At 37.2% G+C, this 21,297-nt stretch overlaps 1 protein-coding gene across 2 annotated transcripts; it reads right to left on the bottom strand.

Moving 5' to 3' along the window:
• Positions 1-1,210: 1,210 nt before the first annotated feature.
• On the bottom strand, positions 1,211-5,493 carry LOC103437138 (monocopper oxidase-like protein SKU5). Of its 2 annotated transcripts, none has more exons than XM_008375589.4 (9): positions 4,930-5,493; positions 4,540-4,649; positions 4,172-4,442; positions 3,935-4,073; positions 3,192-3,558; positions 2,609-2,974; positions 2,441-2,519; positions 1,729-1,928; positions 1,211-1,640 (listed from the first exon to the last, which is right to left on the bottom strand). In XM_008375589.4, the coding sequence occupies exons 1-9, from the start codon at positions 5,068-5,070 to the stop codon at positions 1,538-1,540; spliced, it is 1,776 nt and encodes a 591-aa protein (XP_008373811.3). In that variant the 5' UTR covers positions 5,071-5,493; the 3' UTR covers positions 1,211-1,537. The 2 variants fall into 2 exon arrangements, with proteins under 2 accessions (XP_008373811.3, XP_028960418.2); XM_029104585.2 differs by having other exon boundaries at positions 4,864-5,396.
• Between the last annotated feature and the right edge of the window lie 15,804 nt (positions 5,494-21,297).

Raw genomic sequence — 21,297 nt, 5'->3', positions numbered from 1 at the left:
TGTGATTGGCTCAAAGGTGGAAGATGATAAGGTCGGCGATCAAGGTTTTCTAGGAGATGGGGTAAGTTTGCAGTCGTTGATTTCAAGCTCATCCCGCTACAGATTTTTTTAGGATTTTTGGTATCAATTTTGAGAGTTGGATTTGATTTTGAAAATAGAATGACTGTAGATTTTTTTGCCTTTTTGTTTCGAATTTTCTAAGATTTGGATTTGAAAATGATTATGGAAAGCGAGGAAGAAGTAGATTGGAGAGGCAAAGCGAAGCAAAGTTGGTTTTAGTAGTCCACTAGATTTCAAGGGTCTCACTAAGACCCTCTAGCGAAGCGTTTAGTCAAGCCGAGTCTCATTAAAGCTAGTCTATGCAAGAAACAAACACATGACTGTACCAACACTTAGTCCAATCCATTAAAAACTATTGAGGGCAAACAAACACAATAGATTTTTTTGCTTTTTTGTTTCGAATTTTCTGAGATCTGGATTTGAAAATGATTATGGAAAGCGAGGAAGAAGTAGATTGGAGAGGCAAAGCGAAGCAAAGTTGGTTTTAGTAGTCCACTAGATTTCAAGGGTCTCGCTAAGACCCTCTAGCGAAGCGTTTAGTCAAGCCGAGTCTCATTAAAGCTAGTCTATGCAAGAAACAAACACATGACTGTACCAACACTTAGTCCAATCCATTAAAAACTATTAAGGGCAAACAAACACAATTATTCCAGTCCAGTTTCTAAGCCATATAACCTAACCTACAATATTATCCAACAAAAAGAGTGGTTTTTTGATATTTTACCAGATCATCTAGGGTTTTTTTTTTTTTTTTTTTTTTTATATGAATGTTAATTCCAGATCTGTGCATTTGTCTACATTTGCAAGACAATTTTGATTCCAGGCAGAGCCAGAGTCCTGCAAGTTGCGATGCAAGCAATATTCGAATGTTCCGATCCCCCACCCCATCCTCATTCCTCCCACTTGGATTTACCAATCATGTTTCTTCAAAACCAAATATATTTTTTCTGGATCAAAATACAATTGTACTTCAGATATCATCAAGATCTATGAACAGCTGCTTAAAACATGAAAAGACAATAAAGCATCCCAGGACCACACAAAAAATAGCAGAATCAGACCCGTGAATTTCAATGGGAAAGGCAAAAAATGTAAAAACAACAAATCTTCTGTTCAGAAAATTTGAATTATACCAGTGGGGTCAAAGGAATTAAGGTAGGAAGTTGCATTGTATTTGAATTGATGAGTTCATTGTCAACATTACACAAGTTATAGGTAACAAAAGAATCATAAATACTTGACCACCAAAAAAAAAAAAAAAAAAATCATAATCCCAATAAATTAAACGAAGAAGCCGTGGTGCATCGACAGCGTACCCAAAAAAGAGAGTGAGAAAAGCAAGTCAAACTTACTGAAGATTCTTATCAACAAGACTAATCTTACAAACCTAAACAACACTCAACCGCAAGCCTCTCTCACTAAGAAACCATGCTCCAAGAAAACATATCTGGGACACAGCCACGGAAAACCAAAACCATTAGTGGAAAAAGGGAACCAAAGTGTAGATGATCATCAGCAACACGAAGAAAATTTTTGATCTAGTGGCGGTGATTGATGTTGCAGAAGAGATATCTTGCGGCCTGAAAAACAAAAGAAAATGTATAGTTAGAATTGGTATTAATCATTAATGACTTGCGAGGGTTTAATACATTAGGCCACAGCACATACTTCTGCAATTTGTTGAGGGCACCACAATATAGAGAATTGTCTGGTATGGGCAGCTCAGTTTTGTTATTCGCTTCCGGATTGACAACCCGCATATAAGTTTCTTGGCCAAGATACCATGAGTCAAGGTTTTCAGTTCTAATGTTCCAGATTCCAACATTGTCAAGAGAAATCAAGATGGCTGACCATGCCCCAGGATAAACCTACATACACGCAAAGAGGGAATCAAGATCGGATACCACATGATACAAATATATACAGCATTAACCAAAGAAATGTATGTTCCAAGACCCCTTATCTCTTTACTATAATACAGTAAATGCAATTCAATATAGTTTACGCAATCATCTATAGGTGTTGAGCACCATCAGGTATCATGTTATTATATTAGAAATTATACAAGGACTTATGATTAATGTCTTTTTTTATTCGACAATGAAACTATATCGAGTTTTCCGTTTTGGCTGTGAATACTGCATCTTCAATTCCGTCAATAAATATAGTTTTTTTACACGTGAGTACTACTTTAAATAAGAATGCTTGTTCTTACTGTTCATACATTATGAATCATGCTTATTTTTAATTGGATAGAAGTAGTGATCACGCATATTCTACATACATAATATCAAAAATAAGTACGAAAGAGTTGACAGACAAACCAGGAAGGGTTTTAGGAGGAACCAAATTAGATTGAAGCAGAATCGCGGTAATATACCTGTACTGTGGACCGGGCTATTCCATCCCATTTATTATATGTACCCCTGCTATTCTCTGTCCACTCACCGTAGTCCATCCTGCGATTAATGAATGCATATTAAAGCATTGAAGGGAACAAGAACTCTTATTTACACATGTTTGATGCATTAAGTGCAGAAATTCCTACCCAACAACAAAGAATGCATATCCATCCACATGGTAGCTCTGCATTTTGGTGTCGTTGTTCTGCAGTATGATTTCTATAAATCCTCTAAATGTTGCATTGATCACAGAAGTTTCCAGTTTTGGTGCTCCTGTAAGTGGCCTCGTTGGGAAGTCAAGCGTATAAGCATTCTTCACTTTGAACCAATCAGCTAGCCTGATTGGTGTGGAAGGATTTTTAAATGAGATTCCACTGAGTGTTGCTTGCCGTTTCCCATTGATCATTACAGGTGGCTTATTTTTCAACACATAAACATCAGTTACATTGATTGATCCATATCTGAAAGACCCCTGTGGATTAGGACGTGCACCACTAGCTGATACATTCCATCTGCAAAATTAGCCCATAAATGTTTCAGAAAGAGGTTTGATGTGGAAAAACCGGTTAGGAAATTCTTCAATTTCGATCATAGTTTCCTGTCTTATATCATATCCTGAACATTTATTTATGAAGTTTTGAAAATGAATTCAAGGATATAAAAAAATCCAAACCATGGAAATGTCGTGGCATTGAATCTAAATATAAAGAAGAGAAACTGAAAACAAACCTGATAGATCTTGCCTGGTTCATTGAGTATGTTTTATCAAATTCATCTTGTGGTCCCACTGGAAGGGGGCCAGCTGCCTTTCCTTTGGAATTAGTATAGTGCAGGATCCCAACTCCAGTAACTCTTTTCCAATTTGACTCATTGACAAATCTAGCACTCGCTACAATGTAATAATCAGAACTTGCATTCTGATCCATGGTTACTAGAAAAGAATAAGATTGTCCAACGTGTATGTCTAAGCTTGTATAATTCTGTTGCACTGTATATGAGCCCTCTGACTCTGCTAGAAGCAGATTATGGTTCTGGATCCTGAAATTTAGAGTAGTTGAGATCCCAACATTGTGTATGCGAAGACGGTAAGTTTTCCCTGTACAAATATTACGTCATTGCCTTAAGTCTGTATAATTCAACTAAATGTATACAAGCTTATCGAAATCACATTTTCGAAATTACTTATTGACATATGAAATACTTGACAAGTCTTTATGCTTAGAAATAAATTTTCAAGCCCCATCCTGTCATGAATCTTTCCCTTAAAAAACCCTAATTATGACTGGCGTGCCAGCCTTAAAACAGTTTTAAATGTTACTATGAGCATGACTACAGCAACAAAATAAACTCCACAAGATTCTCATATGGTTTTGCATGCGCAGATCAATTCTAAATTTCGACTTGCAACATTCAAAGTTAAATTATTACTCAGTACATGATTATTCATAAAATAGCAAGCTAAAATTTCCCACCTGGATGTACTTCAAGTGTTTCGTATTCAATGCCATCGGGAACAAGTGTAGTGTTGTATTGGTAAGGCCCTTTCCCATTGATAAGAACGCCATCGGGCATCCCAAGGTCTTTCCCCTCATCAAGCATCTTCCTCAAAGCCTACAATTCCGAAAAAGAACCATCATTGTCAAACATGTTACACACTAATCTCAAATATGTACTTTGAAGAGAAGAACAAAACTCCACCAAGCACTAACCGTATGGTTCTTTGTGTACCAGTCACCAATCAAGATAGTAATATCCCCATCCGGGTTTGCAAAAGGAATTGGAATTATAGCCCGGTTATTAATAATAAATCCGCCAAATCCTCCAGACGCTCTCTGCATATTAAGGGACGGGAAGTAAAAGAAGCTCCCAACCTGATCCTTAACCTGAAAATTATAAGTCCAATTCCACTTTGGCAGAATTGGACAGTTGGTTCCGAGAACCCCATCTTGCCATGAACTATGCCGTTGCTGAATTCCGGCCCTGTTGAACATAATCAACTTCAAAAAACCAATCCATGTGCACTAATGTAATGCATCTGCTTGAAATTCATGTCCACATTACAATAAGCAAATCATACCAGGTCATGAGGAGATTCTCGTCCAATTTGTTCCGAACATTAACAATGACATTGTTGTTAGTTGTCACATTAATAGTTGGACCTGGGAACTTGCCATTAATGGCAATAACCTACAAGGTAATGCAGATTTAGAAACAATTAGCTCAAAAGATCACTACTTTATATCACTGTAAGTTTACAAGTAAAACCCTAATCTCAGATTTTGAAAATTTAACCATATTTAGCAGATCTGAAGCTAAAGATTCAAACTTTCAGAAATCTAAAGGCAACCCTTTTTTCGTTGATGAAAAATAAGTAGACCACACCAAAAATTAAATAGATTACCTAAAAGTAGTGAGAGAAAGTAAATAATCTAGAGAGAGAGAGACTGCAGCTAGAGAAGAAGCATACGTGTTGAGGGACACCGAGAGGAGAAGCAGTAATATATGAGACCTCAAAGTTATAGAAAATATTTGGATCCTCAGCAGAAGAAAAGCTCACAAACAAGCCAATGTGGATGAGAAGCACAGTAAAAAAACTCAGGGAAGGCATTTCTTCCAACACTTTAGAGTGTTTTTCACAAATTTAAAGCCAAAATTTTTCTCCTTAGCTTTTCCTCGATTTACATTATCACAAAGAGAGAGAAAGGAAGAAGAAGAAGAAGAGGAAACCAGAAGCTATAGAGAGAGTGTGTGTGACAGAAAGGAAACAGAGAGAAACGGCTCTTTTTCTTTACTTTTGTGTGTTGAGTAGAGCTGTTGTATTTTTGGGTTGAGTTAAGAAAATGGAGAGAGAGAGAGAGAGAGAGAGAGAGAGAGAGAGAGAGAGAGAATTGGTTGGCTTTGAGGTCTGATCCGAAGCTAAGGTTTTTGTCGGTCACCAGTCATCAGCCATGGGAGAGCATATGAGAGATAATTAAGCATTTTTAGACCAACTTCAATGGTGAGTTAAATGTCAAATTTTCTCCCAAATTCTCCCCCCCCTAAACACCCAAATGGTGAGTTAAATGTCAAATTTTCTCCCAAATTCCCCCCCCCCCCCCCACACACCCAAAACACTCTCCAACCCAAGCTAAAACATTGGGCTAAAAGCTAAATGCTAAAACTGGGCCAAATACCCCCCCCAAAATTCCCCCATGTGCGAGTGGACTCGCTGGCAATTGGGCCAATCTCGGCCCGTCCACGCTCCAATGCGCCCCACGCGTGCGCCTACAAGGGTTTCCCGACAGGGTGGGCCCCTCTGTCAGGCCGTGTGTCGGCCACCCACTTGGGCTCCCAATGGCTATAATTACATCCAAAGGCTGTGATTTAAGGACCGTTGGTTGATCCAACGGTCCAGATTCAAATTTCATTTTTTATAATATGTTATTTTAAAATCCATTGAATCCAACGGTTGAGATTGTAATCAAACCTAACGGTAAAAAAAAAAAAAATCTAACGGCCCAAATTTAAATCAAACGGCTAAAATAATTTAAAAAAATAATTTAACTCAAAATTCACCCAAAAACTTTATAAATACCTATGTATTTGTTCAAACATCCACACAAAACTCAATTTTCTCGTACAATTCTTCCAATTTATCTTTCTATCATTTCTTTCCATTTCCAAATTGTTCAACATGACAAGAGAGCATATTAGAGGTCGTAATTGGACCTGTGAGGAAGATGTTGCTTTATTCTTGGCTTAGGTTTCTATTAGCGAAATGGTGCAGTTGGCACAAATCAAAATAAGAAGGTTTTGTGGGATAAAATCATTGCAAAGTTTCAAGAAAACTACAATGGCGGCGGGCGGGATGGTGGTGGTGTTTATGATCGGTGGAAGACTATCAACAAAGCATGCACTTTATGGAATGGAAGCTTGGAAAGAGTCGTGGTTGGCATGGCTAGTGGAAGGAGCGCCACATAAATTGTGAGTTTTGTTCTTGATATTTTATTTGTCATGTACATAATATTATTTCGCAACTAATTATTTTTATGTATTTTTTGCATAGGGTGACAAAGCAATGGAAATTTACAAGACAAGAGTAACACCAAAAAATCAAGTTTTCAAGTTGCAACATGCTTGGGACGTCCTCAAGGATTGTCCGAGGTGGGGAACCGATGCAGACCAACAATGGGGAAGATTATTTCAACGTGAAGACGCACAGACAAATGCCGAATATGAAGGTGTCGATGAAATGACCCCATCTCCTTCTTTTGCAAGGCCCCCGGGAAGAGATAAGCAAAAGGAAGCAAAGAGAAAAGGGAAGTCCCAAGATCTGATGAGTAGACACTTTGGTACCGGAATTGCAAAAATGAACGAAACCCATAGCGCTCGCCAAGAAGAAACGGCCCGAATGCGTTTGCAAATGAAGGAAATCTCAGATAGGGAGCAAGATAGGTTTGAAATTGAATTCATGATGGAGGACCTCAACAAATAAACTCCAGAGAGGAAGAAGTTCTTACGTGGTAAGCCAAAGGAAATTTTGCGAAAGTCTACCTCAAGGAGTATGTTTCAAGATGATGAATCCTCTGAACCCTATATCCCAAGATTTCAACGAAGTTCATCACCAAGTGAAGATGATAGATATGATTATTAAGTTTATGTAGTGTGTTAATGCATAAAATCAGTGAGGACTTTGGTACAACAGAAAGTGTTAAGTTTATAACCTTCGCTAGATTGCTCTGGTCACTAGTATGGATAAATATGTAAATGGACAGGGACAGGGAATTAAACACAAGATGTACGTGGTTCACCCAGATTGGCTACGTCCACGGAGTAGAGGAGTTCTCATTAATTGTGAAAGGTTTACACAAGTACATAGGTTCAAGCTCTCCTTTAGTGAGTACTAGTGAATGATTTAGTACAAATGACATCAGGAAATACTGTGAGAGAATGATCTCTGTTTATAGAAGAGAGTTTCTTGTTTCATTCTGACATTGACACGTGTCGTGTTGTGATTGGCTTCTGATGTTGACACATGTCGCGCTATGATTGGCTTCTGATGTCGACACGTGTCGCTCTATGATTGGCCTCCTGGTTGGAGGGAAACTCTTCTAGGTCCTTAACGGTATAATGTTGACCGGTGCTCAGTAGTTTCAGGATTGGTCAAGTATGGTACAAACAGTGCTCCCCTAAGTTCCCAAGTAAGGGAAGCTCATCGGTTGGGGACTTGCAAGATCCAAGGCATTGAGTAATCACAAAACTTCTAAGTACCGAAGTGTGGTATCATTTTCACTTGCCTTATCTGTCTCATATGTAGATGTGACATCTTCTCTGGAAGTATTTTTCCTCCATCCAGGGGTGGTATCTTTAACCGATAAAGATGCACAAGGTATTGTATCAATTTCACTTGAAGCTTACCTGTAGTTTCGGGCTTGGTCAAGTGCGATACAAACCCTATAGTAGGAGTCCCCCAAGTCGCCGAGCTAGGAGATTTGCCGAAAGAGGTAACAGACAAGATAAGTAATCAGACTTCCAAGCAAGCAACCTGGATCGGAGGTTCGACTTTAGCTTCCGATTGATTGTTCTCCTTCTCCTTGTGTCGTAAACAACAACAAGGATAAGGAGAAGCAAATGGAGAAGAGATGATATGAGATACTTTTGCTTTTGAAGAAGTAACTTTCCACAGGCGTATTCTTGAACTGGGCTGGAGGGTTTTCTGGTTTCCTCCAGATTATAAGGGTGACTCAAGAATTTGAGGGTCAAAACAAGTCCATCAAATCTAGAGTACGTTCGACCCTGATGATATGGTATACTTTTGCTGTTGACAAAGTAGTGGATGCATCGGCACGTGTTCTGTTATGCTTGTCTCCACATGCTTCCTTGTATCCTTCTCACTTGCTCTATCTGTTCCTCAGGTAGATATGGTATCTTCTCTGGAAGCATAAGATGTTGAAGATGAGTACTCGAGAGCAATGCCAGGTAAGTAATCAGGCAAGGGGTTCCATGTAGTTAGTTCCTGACTAGAAGCTTGATTCCAAGTGATGACTGATTGCTCTCTTTCTCCTTGTCTTGCAGGTAAGAACAAGGCCAAATGAAAAGACTGTTGGAAATGTGCCCTAAAGCCAATCATGTGATGATACTTTACGGACATTTCACATGTTAAACTAATCTAGTTTTACATATAAAGGGCATACATTATTGTTTGAGCCGTCTCATATAAATGTTATATGCTTAAACAATAAAGTCCAAGGAATTTGTGATTGGGAGAATGTAATCTAATGAAGTTAGATTCTTGAGACCATTCTTTCGTAGACACATCCTAAACGTTCCTGATCATAGGATTGCCAATTGGGCATTGACAGTCCGTCAAGATCGGTACGTACTATGTCTTCTCTCAGGGAGAGTGATTAGTCTCTAGTCATTGGTGTGTGTGACATCAAGACAAGTACGGTAGGTGCTCAATAGAGAATGAGTTCACTGAACGCGATCAACGAAGAGTTCTCATATTCCATGTCACATGAGAACTCATGGTTGGGATAATGCAAAGTAGTCCTTTGACCTGAGGCATCATAGTTGTCTTGTGGTTAAGACCTTGATCTTTGATTATGTCAAAGTCATCCCACCAGGAGGGTGTCCACGGCATCGTTGGGGTCAAACCGCTTAGCTATGGAGACAAGTGAATGCGCAACAAGGGATCTCTAACCTTCAAACCGTTTGAAGGAGAATACTCTCTGATATGATTTGAATCTCTGGCCAGAGTATGAATGAGATTTGGGAATGCGTTCCTAATCACATTCAAGATAATCATATAAGCACAAGACACACATTGGATAGTAGACATGAGAAAATAAACTATCAAACCAAACAATGTGGTCAAGAGTATTAGATTAGAGAAGGACCGTATTGCATTTGTAATCCTAGACTGAATAGGTTCTCCACCTCTTCTGATTAGTTTGGGTAACCATGACATACGGCTAGGTGTCACTCATGGTTTGTGGAAGCCCTAAACGTGTGTAATCACTAAAGGGAGAATTGAAAATAGTTTCAATTCACAATCGATGTAAAATGGTTTTAATCGCCCACTACCTCGCTAAAAGGAACCTAATGGATCGTACACCGTGTAAGGTAGAGATGGACGAAATAAATGAAATGAGTAAGATTAATTGAATGGTTTAATTATTTATGGCAAGGATTAATTAATATGTTAATTAATCAAACGAATAAGTTCGTTAAAGACCACGGGATAGTTTTGGACCTTAAGGCCCAATGGGCTTCGAACGTCAAGCCCATTAACTTAAGTTGTATGACAATTTAATGAATAAAGATTCATTAAAGCCCAAAAGCCCAAAAATCCCTAAATGGCCGGCCATAAGGAATGAATTAGGGTTTTGGTTATTTAGGTCACTTAAAGAAGTGACTATATAAATGACTTTATAGCCAAATATTCATTAAGTGAAATAAGGGTTTATTTTTTGGGGAAAATGGGTGAGAATTGTCTCTCCATTTTCTCTCTAAAGAGGCCAACACCTTGGAGGTGATTAGCTAGTCATCTAATCCTCCAAGGTCACTCATTCATCATCCAATCTCTCCTTGGTGTAGAGACTTAGAGGTTCTCAATTTTGGGAACTTGGAGAACCTATTCTTCCATCCAAATCCATGGATCTAAGAAGCAAGGAATGAAGGCCCTATCTCTTTGGGTGATTAGCCTTTGCTTATGCAAAGAGGAATCTACAAAGGTATTGATTTCAACTCACTTATTTTTGAGTTGATTATTGGTTCACCAATCTACTAGGCTTTGAATTTCATGGTCATGTTTTGTTTTTGAGTACATACAAGCATGATTCCGCCTTTAATTGTTAATTGCATGCTATATGATGTTGCTCAAATGAACATGTTTTCCCAAAAGATTTCCTTCAAGTGGTATCAGAGCCTAGGTCTAGTAGTTGGTGAATCCTTTTGTGTTTTGTAGTTCATAAGTTTGTGATCTAAAAGTTGTAATTGTTACAAGCTTTATTCTTGCTTCTTTGAAAGTAAATTTTGTTGGAAAATTTGCTATCTCAAATGTTGTAGATGTTGTTCATATGAGCATGAATATTGGAGCTAAAATTTGGTGCCATGCTTTTGGGAAAATTCGGCCAAAATCAAAGGGTGAATTTTTGGGTTCTTGTTTGACTTGTTAAAAGTGTTTTAATGTGTTCTTTGGAACCCCTAAGTACCCTAGTTTGGTTAGATGTTATTTCCCTTAAGTAAGAATGGTTTTGGAATGTTTTTGGGTGAAAAAAGTTCATGGAAAAATTTGGGTTTTTCATGGATGTTCTTCATTGTTCTTGATGTTCTTGCCAAGAACAAAAAGGTTTGGTGTTTTGATTCAAAGTTTTGAATTATTTCATAAAGTTTATGTGATTTGTTTTTAAATGATTTATTATGTATTTAAAGTGTTAAATATTTGTATAAATGATGATTGAAATAATTGTGATTGAATTATTTCAAAACTTATCTTACATACACTTGCATGCTTTTGACAAAACTCACAAATCAACACACACACCAACCTTATCCCTCCCTAAAACCAGCCACTCCCTCAAAGGGAGTACTTTTGGGGCTTTTATGCAATTACATAAAGTTTTGATACTTTTGTGTATTTGCACTTTGGCCCAAAAGTTTACGTTTTTACGTTTAGGTCCAAAAACGCTAAAGGACAAATTGTTTTGTTCCTTTAATGAAGTTTTTGCATTGATTAAAGTTTGGGTTCTAGTTGTATTTACATGAAGTTGTGACTTTTGTGTATTATACAAAGTGACCCCAAAAGTTTTTGTATTTGCAATATGGCCCAAAAGTTGAGGTTAATTGCAAGATGGCCCAAATAGGATGAGAACAAAATTGTTTTGTCTCTTTAAATGAGAATTGGATTTTCATTTTGTTTAGCTCCATTTAAATCAATTTTATGGATACAAAAACCAAATGAAAATGTTGCATTCAATTAATTAGTTAAAGTGTTAATTAATTAAAGGGTGATTATGAACCTAAGCCTAATATAATTGAGCTATGTGAAAGGCGTTTCAAATTTGTTTGAACCATGGGAATGTGTAGATTAGATTTTGGTTGTAATTTGATTTGATCAAATGTTGTAAAAGGGCTTAAGCTCTTCTTTACTTTAAAGTAATTTGTTATATGCAAATGTTGTAATGAGCATAAGCTCACCTTTACTTTGAAGTACTTCTTTCTTGCTTTATACGATATGCATGAAAATGAAGTAGTTGGGTCCAACGCCCATAAGACAACACGCCTTAATGTGATTAAACGCGTAACTAAAATCAATCTTCATTCCTAGACCGAGGTTCAACACAAGGCTCGTGTTGAATCTAAACAAAGGTTCATAATCATCCTTAGGTCCTAAGGCAACTATGTAGTCCATCAAATGAATGCAAAGTTTATGTTAGTAGTATCATATACTCTTGCTTTAAAAATCGTTTTAAAAGCATAGTGGGAGTATTATGTACAACTAAAACAAAGGGATGGACCAATAGTTGTAATAGGACCAAAATAGTTTTAATAGAGATTAAAATGTATGTTTATATGTGATGAGACCTAAAACCCTCAATCAAACCAATATTAAGTTGATAAGCGAGAGATGTTTAGAATATCTCTTCGTGGCCTTCCACCGTGGTGGGATCCAATCGTTTATGACTTGTACACCGGCTTCACCCTATCATGGGGGAGTACAAAGTGCATGCTTATACTCAGGAGGAATCCATATACATATGATGAGGTGAGTGTAGGCAACGAGGATAGCTATACATCGTATCATCGTGAGGCTATTCTTGAACCCCTTCACACACTAAGCATGGTGGGAAGAACTTAACTAAGTGAAATGGAGCCAACATCATATCATTGTGAGGTGACATTCTCTAGAGGCCAAATAAGATGGGTACTTGCATTAGTTGCAAATGAGTAAGCGTACTCTCTCATTATTATTGTTGCTAGCCATACATCGTATCATCGTGAGGTGGGCTTGGTAATAGTGAGCCTCCCATAACCTACTAGGAGTTTCATCCAAAACTCTCGAATTCCTATGAGGGATATGGAATTTGCCAAAAATAGTGGGTGGTGCTATTTTGATTTAAAGACCCGAATCAAATGGCTTAAAATCAATCAATTTATATTCGTTATGTATTTGATTACCAATATATTTGCAAACGCTATCCAACACTTGACAAAACCGAACGTTTAGTTTACGGACTTGGTACTACAAAACCATAGATTGTCTTTAATGGCTTGTAAAAGTACCAAAGTAGTCTCATCCTCACAATCTTCCTATTGATAATGTATCATTAGAAGAATATGTTAGAAAAGGTCTATCATAAAGAGGACAACACTATTAAATGTCATAATTCTTCAATTACAATTGTTGTATGAAGAAATAGGAGTTGCTTTGAACAACTCTTAGTCAATGCAAACACTAGTGCTTATTTCTTTGTTAAATGAACAAAGAACTTGAGAAGAAAGCACAAAGGCATGAACACTTTATGTGCCATGTTTCTTCACTTACAAATTGTTGTATGAAGAAATGAGAGTTGCCTTGTACAACTCTTGAAGGTTTGTAATTATGTTTAGAACATAATGGTTGGTTGACAAAAATAGTCCATTAACATGGACTTATGATGATTTTGAATCATTAAGTGTTGAAGTGATAAATCACTTAACGAGACGGAAACTAGGCAAGGACTTCACCTTTGTTTCCCTATCCTAATCGTTCACTAAGTTTATTGTAAACTATGTAGTGAACAAAAACCACATGCTCTCCAAAATTGTTTGATGTGTATAACACAATTGAAAAAGGTTTCAAGAGAGATAGTGGGAGTTTAGGGACAATGACTAATGTAGTCAAAGGTGAAAGTCAAATAAAGAAGATAAATAACTCCAAGGGAACAAACTTTCTTTATGAAAGGATGGACATTGGAAGGGGTATTTGCAAGAAATGTCTTGCAAGTGTCAAGGACACACCTTTCGAAGGTGTTGTAAATTGTTCTTGAATAGTTCAAAACAGTTGGTTCTTCTACTTGAATGCATGATTCCGTATTAGTGACTATGTTTTACAATCGTTGTAAAAGTGTGGCTAATAAGAAGTAGAAGATTAATGAGAGAAGAGAAAGTACTTCACATTCGAAGCGTGAATCAAATGTAGATCTCTGCGAAAGCAGATGGTACTTACTTCCTCATATGAACTACCAAAGAAATTGGAAAAACATAGATTGTCTTTGTATTCCAATTTTAAGGAACTAAATTCCGTCACTATGTGAAATGGATAAATGTTTTGTTTGACAAAACAATGTTCTTTATTAATCAATGATTGGATTATGGTAATCTAATTAATTATCTCTATAGTAGAGATAATATGGTAGTGTTAACTGTTTAGAAAATAATGATGCTTAAAACCCAAAAGGTTGCAAGGTAGTGACTAATCCCAACTAAAGTTGTGATACCTCTAAAACATAAATTACGAGTTGGTCATAAATGGACGCTTTGGATCGTTAGATCCGGATCCAATACCTTCTTGTTAAAATTGTATGGAGGCGAAATGTTCGAATCTTTATTCTTTTGGAAAGAAGAAAGAATCACAAAGTTGTTGAGGTTAGTTCACTTAAATGTTAGTGGCACTTGTCCACAAACATAATACTACTCATGTTGGATAACATTCACCGAAGATCACTCTCGGTTGGACTATAGTTTATTTTGAATAAACACAAGTCCGAATACTTTGCAAAATGTTTCAAAGAATTCAAGTAATGTAAGTTGATGAGTAAGACATCTAAAGTATTTACCTCCTTAGATTTGATCCAAGGAAAGATAACACTTTAGATAAGTTTCCTTGAAAGATATCAAGGAAAATAGCATCATAAGATAATGTATTTCTCCATTAGGAGAAGAACGAACTCGAATAAGTTTTAGTTCGTTAGATGTTATCTATTACCCATATATAGGATATATACTTCTAAAAACAATATGATTGTCAATGAGAAGATCTTCCAATATTTTCATGACTCCATAAGATGTAGTTGGAAAGAAAGACAAATCTTAAGCATGTTAAAGATTTGGGGTTGTGTGCAAACAAGCAATATTTGTTTGATAACAATCTTGTAGGATATCCTTAAAATAACTTTTGGATATCGCTTCTATAAACCAACTAACAAATGTTGTTTTGTTGGGTAGTTCATTGTAATTCTACAATGTGATTTGCCTAAAAGCAAATGAACGAGAGATAGAACTCAAAGAATGGGTTCTTTGAGAGACAAGAAAGTAATCAACAAATATAACAACCTAGTTCCTATACCACAAGCTCCAAGGTAGTCGATAAGGATTTATAAACCGTCTCAATTGAATGGTTTTGAACTTTATGACTATGTCATAGAGTTGCACCTCTTAATTCGAAAGAAATAAGAATGAAAATCCTTATGACTACATTGAGTGCATATACGATATATACTCAAGGAAATGGTAAAATACCATTTGACTCGAAATAATGAAACCTTCAAAGCTAATTGGTAGCTTAAGGTGACTACAATCAAATAGAATGGTTGACTTTAAAGGAACCATTTTTGACGTAGTCTTAGTTTCAATTAATTCGAAGATTGCTAGCTACAACTAAATGGTGATTCAATGTTTGGACATAATATGGGTTTCCGAAACCATTATTAAGATAGTCTTGATAATATATGTCTAAAACTATAAATCACAAGACATGTAAGTTGTAGAGATCCATCCATCATGGATCTTAGCAAGATAGTGGGAGCTATTTGCATTTTATGAGAAAAAGGATCAAATCGTTTGATTTCTCATAAAGATGTAAATGAATCTTTTGTTTACTAGTTTTACAAAAGATTAGTGGGAGTTAATCATGTTCCTAAAAATTTAAATATATATGATATATTAATTTTGGAAATGAAAAGAATACTTCTTCGTTAAAGTTATGACTTTAATACATTATATGAAGATAGAATGTATATGGGAGATATAGTCTATGTACATGGGATGGAAATCTATAATGATATATTTCATGATATAATTGGATTATATCAATCCCTAATAATAGACAATGGATGCTAGGAAGTTTCTCATATGATGATAAACTTCAATTAGAAGGATGACTCTAGTAAGACTAGCAAGTTGCCCTTCTCAAAGGGAATGTGCCCCTTTGACTCCCAAAGAAATAATGCGTAAATAGAATCCTTTATGCATACGCAGAAAGGTGATTTATGTATTTCATATTGTATGAAAAACATTGATATGAGTTGTACCTAGAACGGTACAAGACGATATCAGTGCAAGCCCAGGATCAGAACCATGGCAACTGTCAAGTGAGTCCTTAAGTATTTAAGAAATACTAAAGGATAAATTCCTCAAAGAATGAGGAAGAATTAGAGTAACGTAATGGAAGCGTAAATGTATTAGATTATGAATCTAATCCATCATTGGATGTTTCTTCATTATGAATGAAGAGATAAACGAATATCTCTTTATTATGACTAAAGAGATATTTGGATGGAAACATTAAAGTAATGACTTTAGTGTGTTCCATTATGAATGCAAGATATATTGCCATATAGAAGTTTACAACAATGTTGTTTGGATGGGAAAGTTCATTTATGAACTCTCTATTCGGTTCCAACCAGAAAGTGTATGACACTAATGGGGCGATAGCTCAAGCCTGGGAATCAAGGTCTCATCAAGATCCGAACACAAATGAGAGACTGAACCACATGATTGAGAATCATGTATAATGGTGACGTCGGTATTCTCAAGGTTGCTTCTATGGATAACACATATAGATATCCACTGTCTAGGCCTACTATTCAGCCATTTATGAAATGACTACATAAGAGGTATCATCAAGATGACCAAGCTGATTGGCTCTAGTGCAAGTGGGAGATTGTTGGAAATGTGCCCTAAAGCCAATCATGTGATGATACTTTACGGACATTTCACATGTTAAACTAATCTAGTTTTACATATAAAGGGCATACATTATTGTTTGAGCCGTCTCATATAAATGTTATATGCTTAAACAATAAAGTCCAAGGAATTTGTGATTGGGAGAATGTAATCTAATGAAGTTAGATTCTTGAGACCATTCTTTCGTAGACACATCCTAAACGTTCCTGATCATAGGATTGCCAATTGGGCATTGACAGTCCGTCAAGATCGGTACGTACTATGTCTTCTCTCAGGGAGAGTGATTAGTCTCTAGTCATTGGTGTGTGTGACATCAAGACAAGTACGGTAGGTGCTCAATAGAGAATGAGTTCACTGAACGCGATCAACGAAGAGTTCTCATATTCCATGTCACATGAGAACTCATGGTTGGGATAATGCAAAGTAGTCCTTTGACCTGAGGCATCATAGTTGTCTTGTGGTTAAGACCTTGATCTTTGATTATGTCAAAGTCATCCCACCAGGAGGGTGTCCACGGCATCGTTGGGGTCAAGCCGCTTAGCTATGGAGACAAGTGAATGCGCAACAAGGGATCTCTAACCTTCAAACCGTTTGAAGGAGAATACTATCTGATACGATTTGAATCTCTGGCCAGAGTATGAATGAGATTTGGGAATGCGTTCCTAATCACATTCAAGGTAATCATATAAGCACAAGACACACATTGGATAGTAGACATGAGAAAATAAACTATCAAACCAAACAATGTGGTCAAGAGTATTAGATTAGAGAAGGACCGTATTGCATTTGTAATCCTAGACTGAATAGGTTCTCCACCTCTTCTGATTAGCTTGGGTAACCATGACATACGGCTAGGTGTCACTCATGGTTTGTGGAAGCCCTAAACGTGTGTAATCACTAAAGGGAGAATTGAAAATAGTTTCAATTCACAATCGATGTAAAATGGTTTTAATCGCCCACTACCTCGCTAAAAGGAACCTAATGGATCGTACACCGTGTAAGGTAGAGATGGACGAAATAAATGAAATGAGTAAGATTAATTGAATGGTTTAATTATTTATGGCAAGGATTAATTAATATGTTAATTAATCAAACGAATAAGTTCGTTAAAGACCACGGGATAGTTTTGGACCTTAAGGCCCAATGGGCTTCGAACGTCAAGCCCATTAACTTAAGTTGTATGACAATTTAATGAATAAAGATTCATTAAAGCCCAAAAGCCCAAAAATCCCTAAATGGCCGGCCATAAGGAATGAATTAGGGTTTTGGTTATTTAGGTCACTTAAAGAAGTGACTATATAAATGACTTTATAGCCAAATATTCATTAAGTGAAATAAGGGTTTATTTTTTGGGGAAAATGGGTGAGAATTGTCTCTCCATTTTCTCTCTAAAGAGGCCAACACCTTGGAGGTGATTAGCTAGTCATCTAATCCTCCAAGGTCACTCATTCATCATCCAATCTCTCCTTGGTGTAGAGACTTAGAGGTTCTCAATTTTGGGAACTTGGAGAACCTATTCTTCCATCCAAATCCATGGATCTAAGAAGCAAGGAATGAAGGCCCTATCTCTTTGGGTGATTAGCCTTTGCTTATGCAAAGAGGAATCTACAAAGGTATTAATTTCAACTCACTTATTTTTGAGTTGATTATTGGTTCACCAATCTACTAGGCTTTGAATTTCATGGTCATGTTTTGTTTTTGAGTACATACAAGCATGATTCCGCCTTTAATTGTTAATTGCATGCTATATGATGTTGCTCAAATGAACATGTTTTCCCAAAAGATTTCCTTCAAAGACAGGGAAAAATGATGATATGGGATACTATTGATTTTAACCCTCATGATATGAGATACTCTTGCTCTGGTATGGCTTGTTTGCAGAGGTATTATCGGGAGGAAAATAAGCTGAGTATTTCGAGAGACTCTGCTGAGTCTGCCTTCTCGGATGTGAAGAAAAGTTGAGCATTTTTTTTTATTTACAGGTCTGCCTGGCTGTGGAGGATAGAAGTCGACATATATGGGAGTCTCCCTAACAACAAGTAGTAGTGTTATTCCTTTACCCTTCTTGGTCATAGCAATGTAGTGGGAGCTGCAAGCTTCACGTATTTTAACTTTGTCAGAGCACTTTGAAAAAGTGGTCTGTGGTATCTGGAAAGCTGATGTTGCATGTGAAGATTGTAGACAAGCTTTATCTAAGGAAATATGGCTCTCGAAGTTCAAAGAGCGATGCCTCTTCAGTTTTCGAACAAGCAATCCTGTCAGGGATTTGGCTCTCGAGATTCAGAGAATGGTGCCTCTTCAATTTTTAAGAAAGCAATCCTGTTGGGGGTTTGACTATTGAGATTCGAAGAGCAGTGTTTCTTCGATTTTTGAGAAAGTAATCCTGTTGGGAGTTTGGCTCTCGAGATTCGGAGGGTGGTGCCTCTTCGATTTTTGAGCACGTAATCTTGTTGGGAGTCTGGCTCTCGAGATTCAGAGAGCGGTGCCTTTTTGATTTTTTGAGAAAGCAATCCTGTTGGGAGTCTGACTCTTGAGATTTGGAGAGCAATCCTGTTGGGAGTCTGACTCTTGAGAAAGTAATCCTGTTGGGAGTCTGGCTCTCGAGATTCAAAGGGCGGTGCCTTTTCGATTTTTGAACCAATGGCCCTGTTGCCCTTCTTTTATAAAGGCACCAATTGTGTGCAAGAAGTACATTAAGAAAGTTATTGCTTGTAGGAATTTTCCCCTTACTTTAGAGATTTATTGCACCTCATTTCCCCTTCATCATTTCTGAGAATGTATGGCCCATCCGACCGTTGTTTTGACTTAAACTTTGGTGAAGAGGCAGCCATGCCTTCTCAAGACAACATATGGCGCCCATCCTTCTTATCATTTACCAGTCCTCTTACTGTTGGGGACTCTGTGATGAAGAATGATATGACCGCTGCGGTGGTGGCCAGGAACTTTCTCACTCCCAAAGATAGCATATTACTTTCCAAACAGTCTGATGAGTTGGCTGTTAAGGATTTTTTGGCTCTCAATGTTCAGTATGCAGGTTCTGTGTCTAATATGGGCCAACACCTATTTGCTCGAACCCGCCAAGTTGAATCATTGGCGGCTGAAGTGATAAGTCTCAAACAAGAGATCATAGGGCTCAAGCATGAGAATAAACAATTGCACAGGCTCGCACATGAAGAGGAAGCTCGACCAGCTGTAGGAATCTGATGGTCAGATTTTACTTGATCATCAGAGGTTTGTGGGTTTGTTCCAAAGGCATTTATTGCCTTCGTTTTCTGGGGCTGTACCGCGTAATAAAGCTTCAAATGATCAACCTTCGGTGCCTCCTCCTTCTGGGGTTTTGCCTAGTACTGAGGCTCCGAATAATCACCCTATGGTGCCTCATCTTTCTAGGGCTCTGCCGACTACTGAGACTTCTCCTGAGCAACCTTTATGAAGGCTCCCTTTTATTTGTTTATTTTGATTCATGTATATGTACATATTTGTAACTTATCGGAGATATCAATAAACAAGCTTTGCTTCATTTCAACGTATTGTGTTAAATACACCAAGGCCTTCTTCACTAAGTTCTTTGAATTTTTCTTTTTGTTGAAGGTTGTATGTTGAAGCTCTGTGAGTGAAGCATGTAGATTGAGGTAGTGCTCCCTTACTTTCCCAAGTGAGGAAAACTTCTCGTTTGGAGACTTGAAAAATCCAAGTCACTGAGTGGTCGTGAGACTTCCTAGTATCAAGGTGTAGTAGCATATCGTAGGAGTCCCCTAAGTCTTCGGTCGAGGGAGTTGACGAATGAGGCATTTCCTTTCTAAGTCGTAGCCTCAAAACTCATTCTTTATATATATTTGTTATGAAAGTTGTTAGGCTCAAAGAAGAGGTGGCCTAGGCAAATTTTATTTCGATTTTTTTTTTTCGAATTTTCGAATTTCCGAAATTTTGAATTTTTGAATTTCTGAAAAAAAAAAATATATATTAAAGCTTTGTAGGTGAAGCTTTAAGGTTGAAGCTTTGTTGGGTACCATGAATTGATTTTGCTTCACACTATCTTGATCAAGATAGTGTCTCAAGATAGTGTGAAGTTTTTGTAGGTGAAGCTTTTGTGTTGAAGCTTTGTAGGTGAAGCTTTTGTGGGTGAAGCTTTTGTGGTGGGTGAAGCTTTTATGGGTGAAGCTTTTGTGGTGGGGGAAGCTTTTGTGGGTGAAGCTTTTGTTGGTGAAGCTTTTGTGGTGGGTGAAGTTTTTGTTGGTGAAGCTTTTATGGGTGAAGCTTTTGTTAGTGAAGCTTTTGTAGGTGAAGCTATTGTGGGTGAAGCTTTTGTAGGTGAAGCTTTGTTGGTGAAGCTTTTATGGGTGAAACTTTTGTTGGGTACCATGAATTGATTTTGCTTCACACTATCTTGATCAAGATAGTGTGAAGCTTTTGAGAATTTATAGTTGTCCTCCATTGATGAAGCTTTTGTTGTGAAGCTTTGTTGGGTACCACGAATTGATTTTGCTTCACACTATCTTGATCAAGATAGTGTGAATGTTTTGAGAATTTGTAGTTATCCTCCATTGATGAAGCTTTTGTTAGTGAAGCTTTGGAGTTAAAGCTTTGTTGAATTTCTCCTTTTTTTTTTTTGAGAAACTAGAAATTTGAAAATGTGGGAGAGACAACATATACAAATTTTGCTTCCACACTGTTGAGCAAAAGATTGTGATGCAAGCCACACCTTGTAGTAGTCGAAGGTTTGGATGAACCATATAAATTGAATTTGCTTCGAAGGTTTGAGAATTGTAGTTGCCCTCCATTGATGAAGCTTTTGTTGTCACAATAAATTGGTTTTGCTTCATACTGTCTTGATCAAGAGTGTGTGAAGCTTTTGAGAATTGTGGTTGAACTCTTTTGATGAAGCTTTTGTTGGCACCATAAATTG

Source organism: Malus domestica, chromosome 06 (assembly GCF_042453785.1).
Source record: "Malus domestica chromosome 06, GDT2T_hap1".
In the NCBI taxonomy this organism is placed as follows: Eukaryota; Viridiplantae; Streptophyta; class Magnoliopsida; order Rosales; family Rosaceae; genus Malus; species Malus domestica.
The sequence above is the reverse complement of the archived record's forward strand: the minus strand, read 5'-3'. Positions and strand labels throughout refer to the sequence as shown.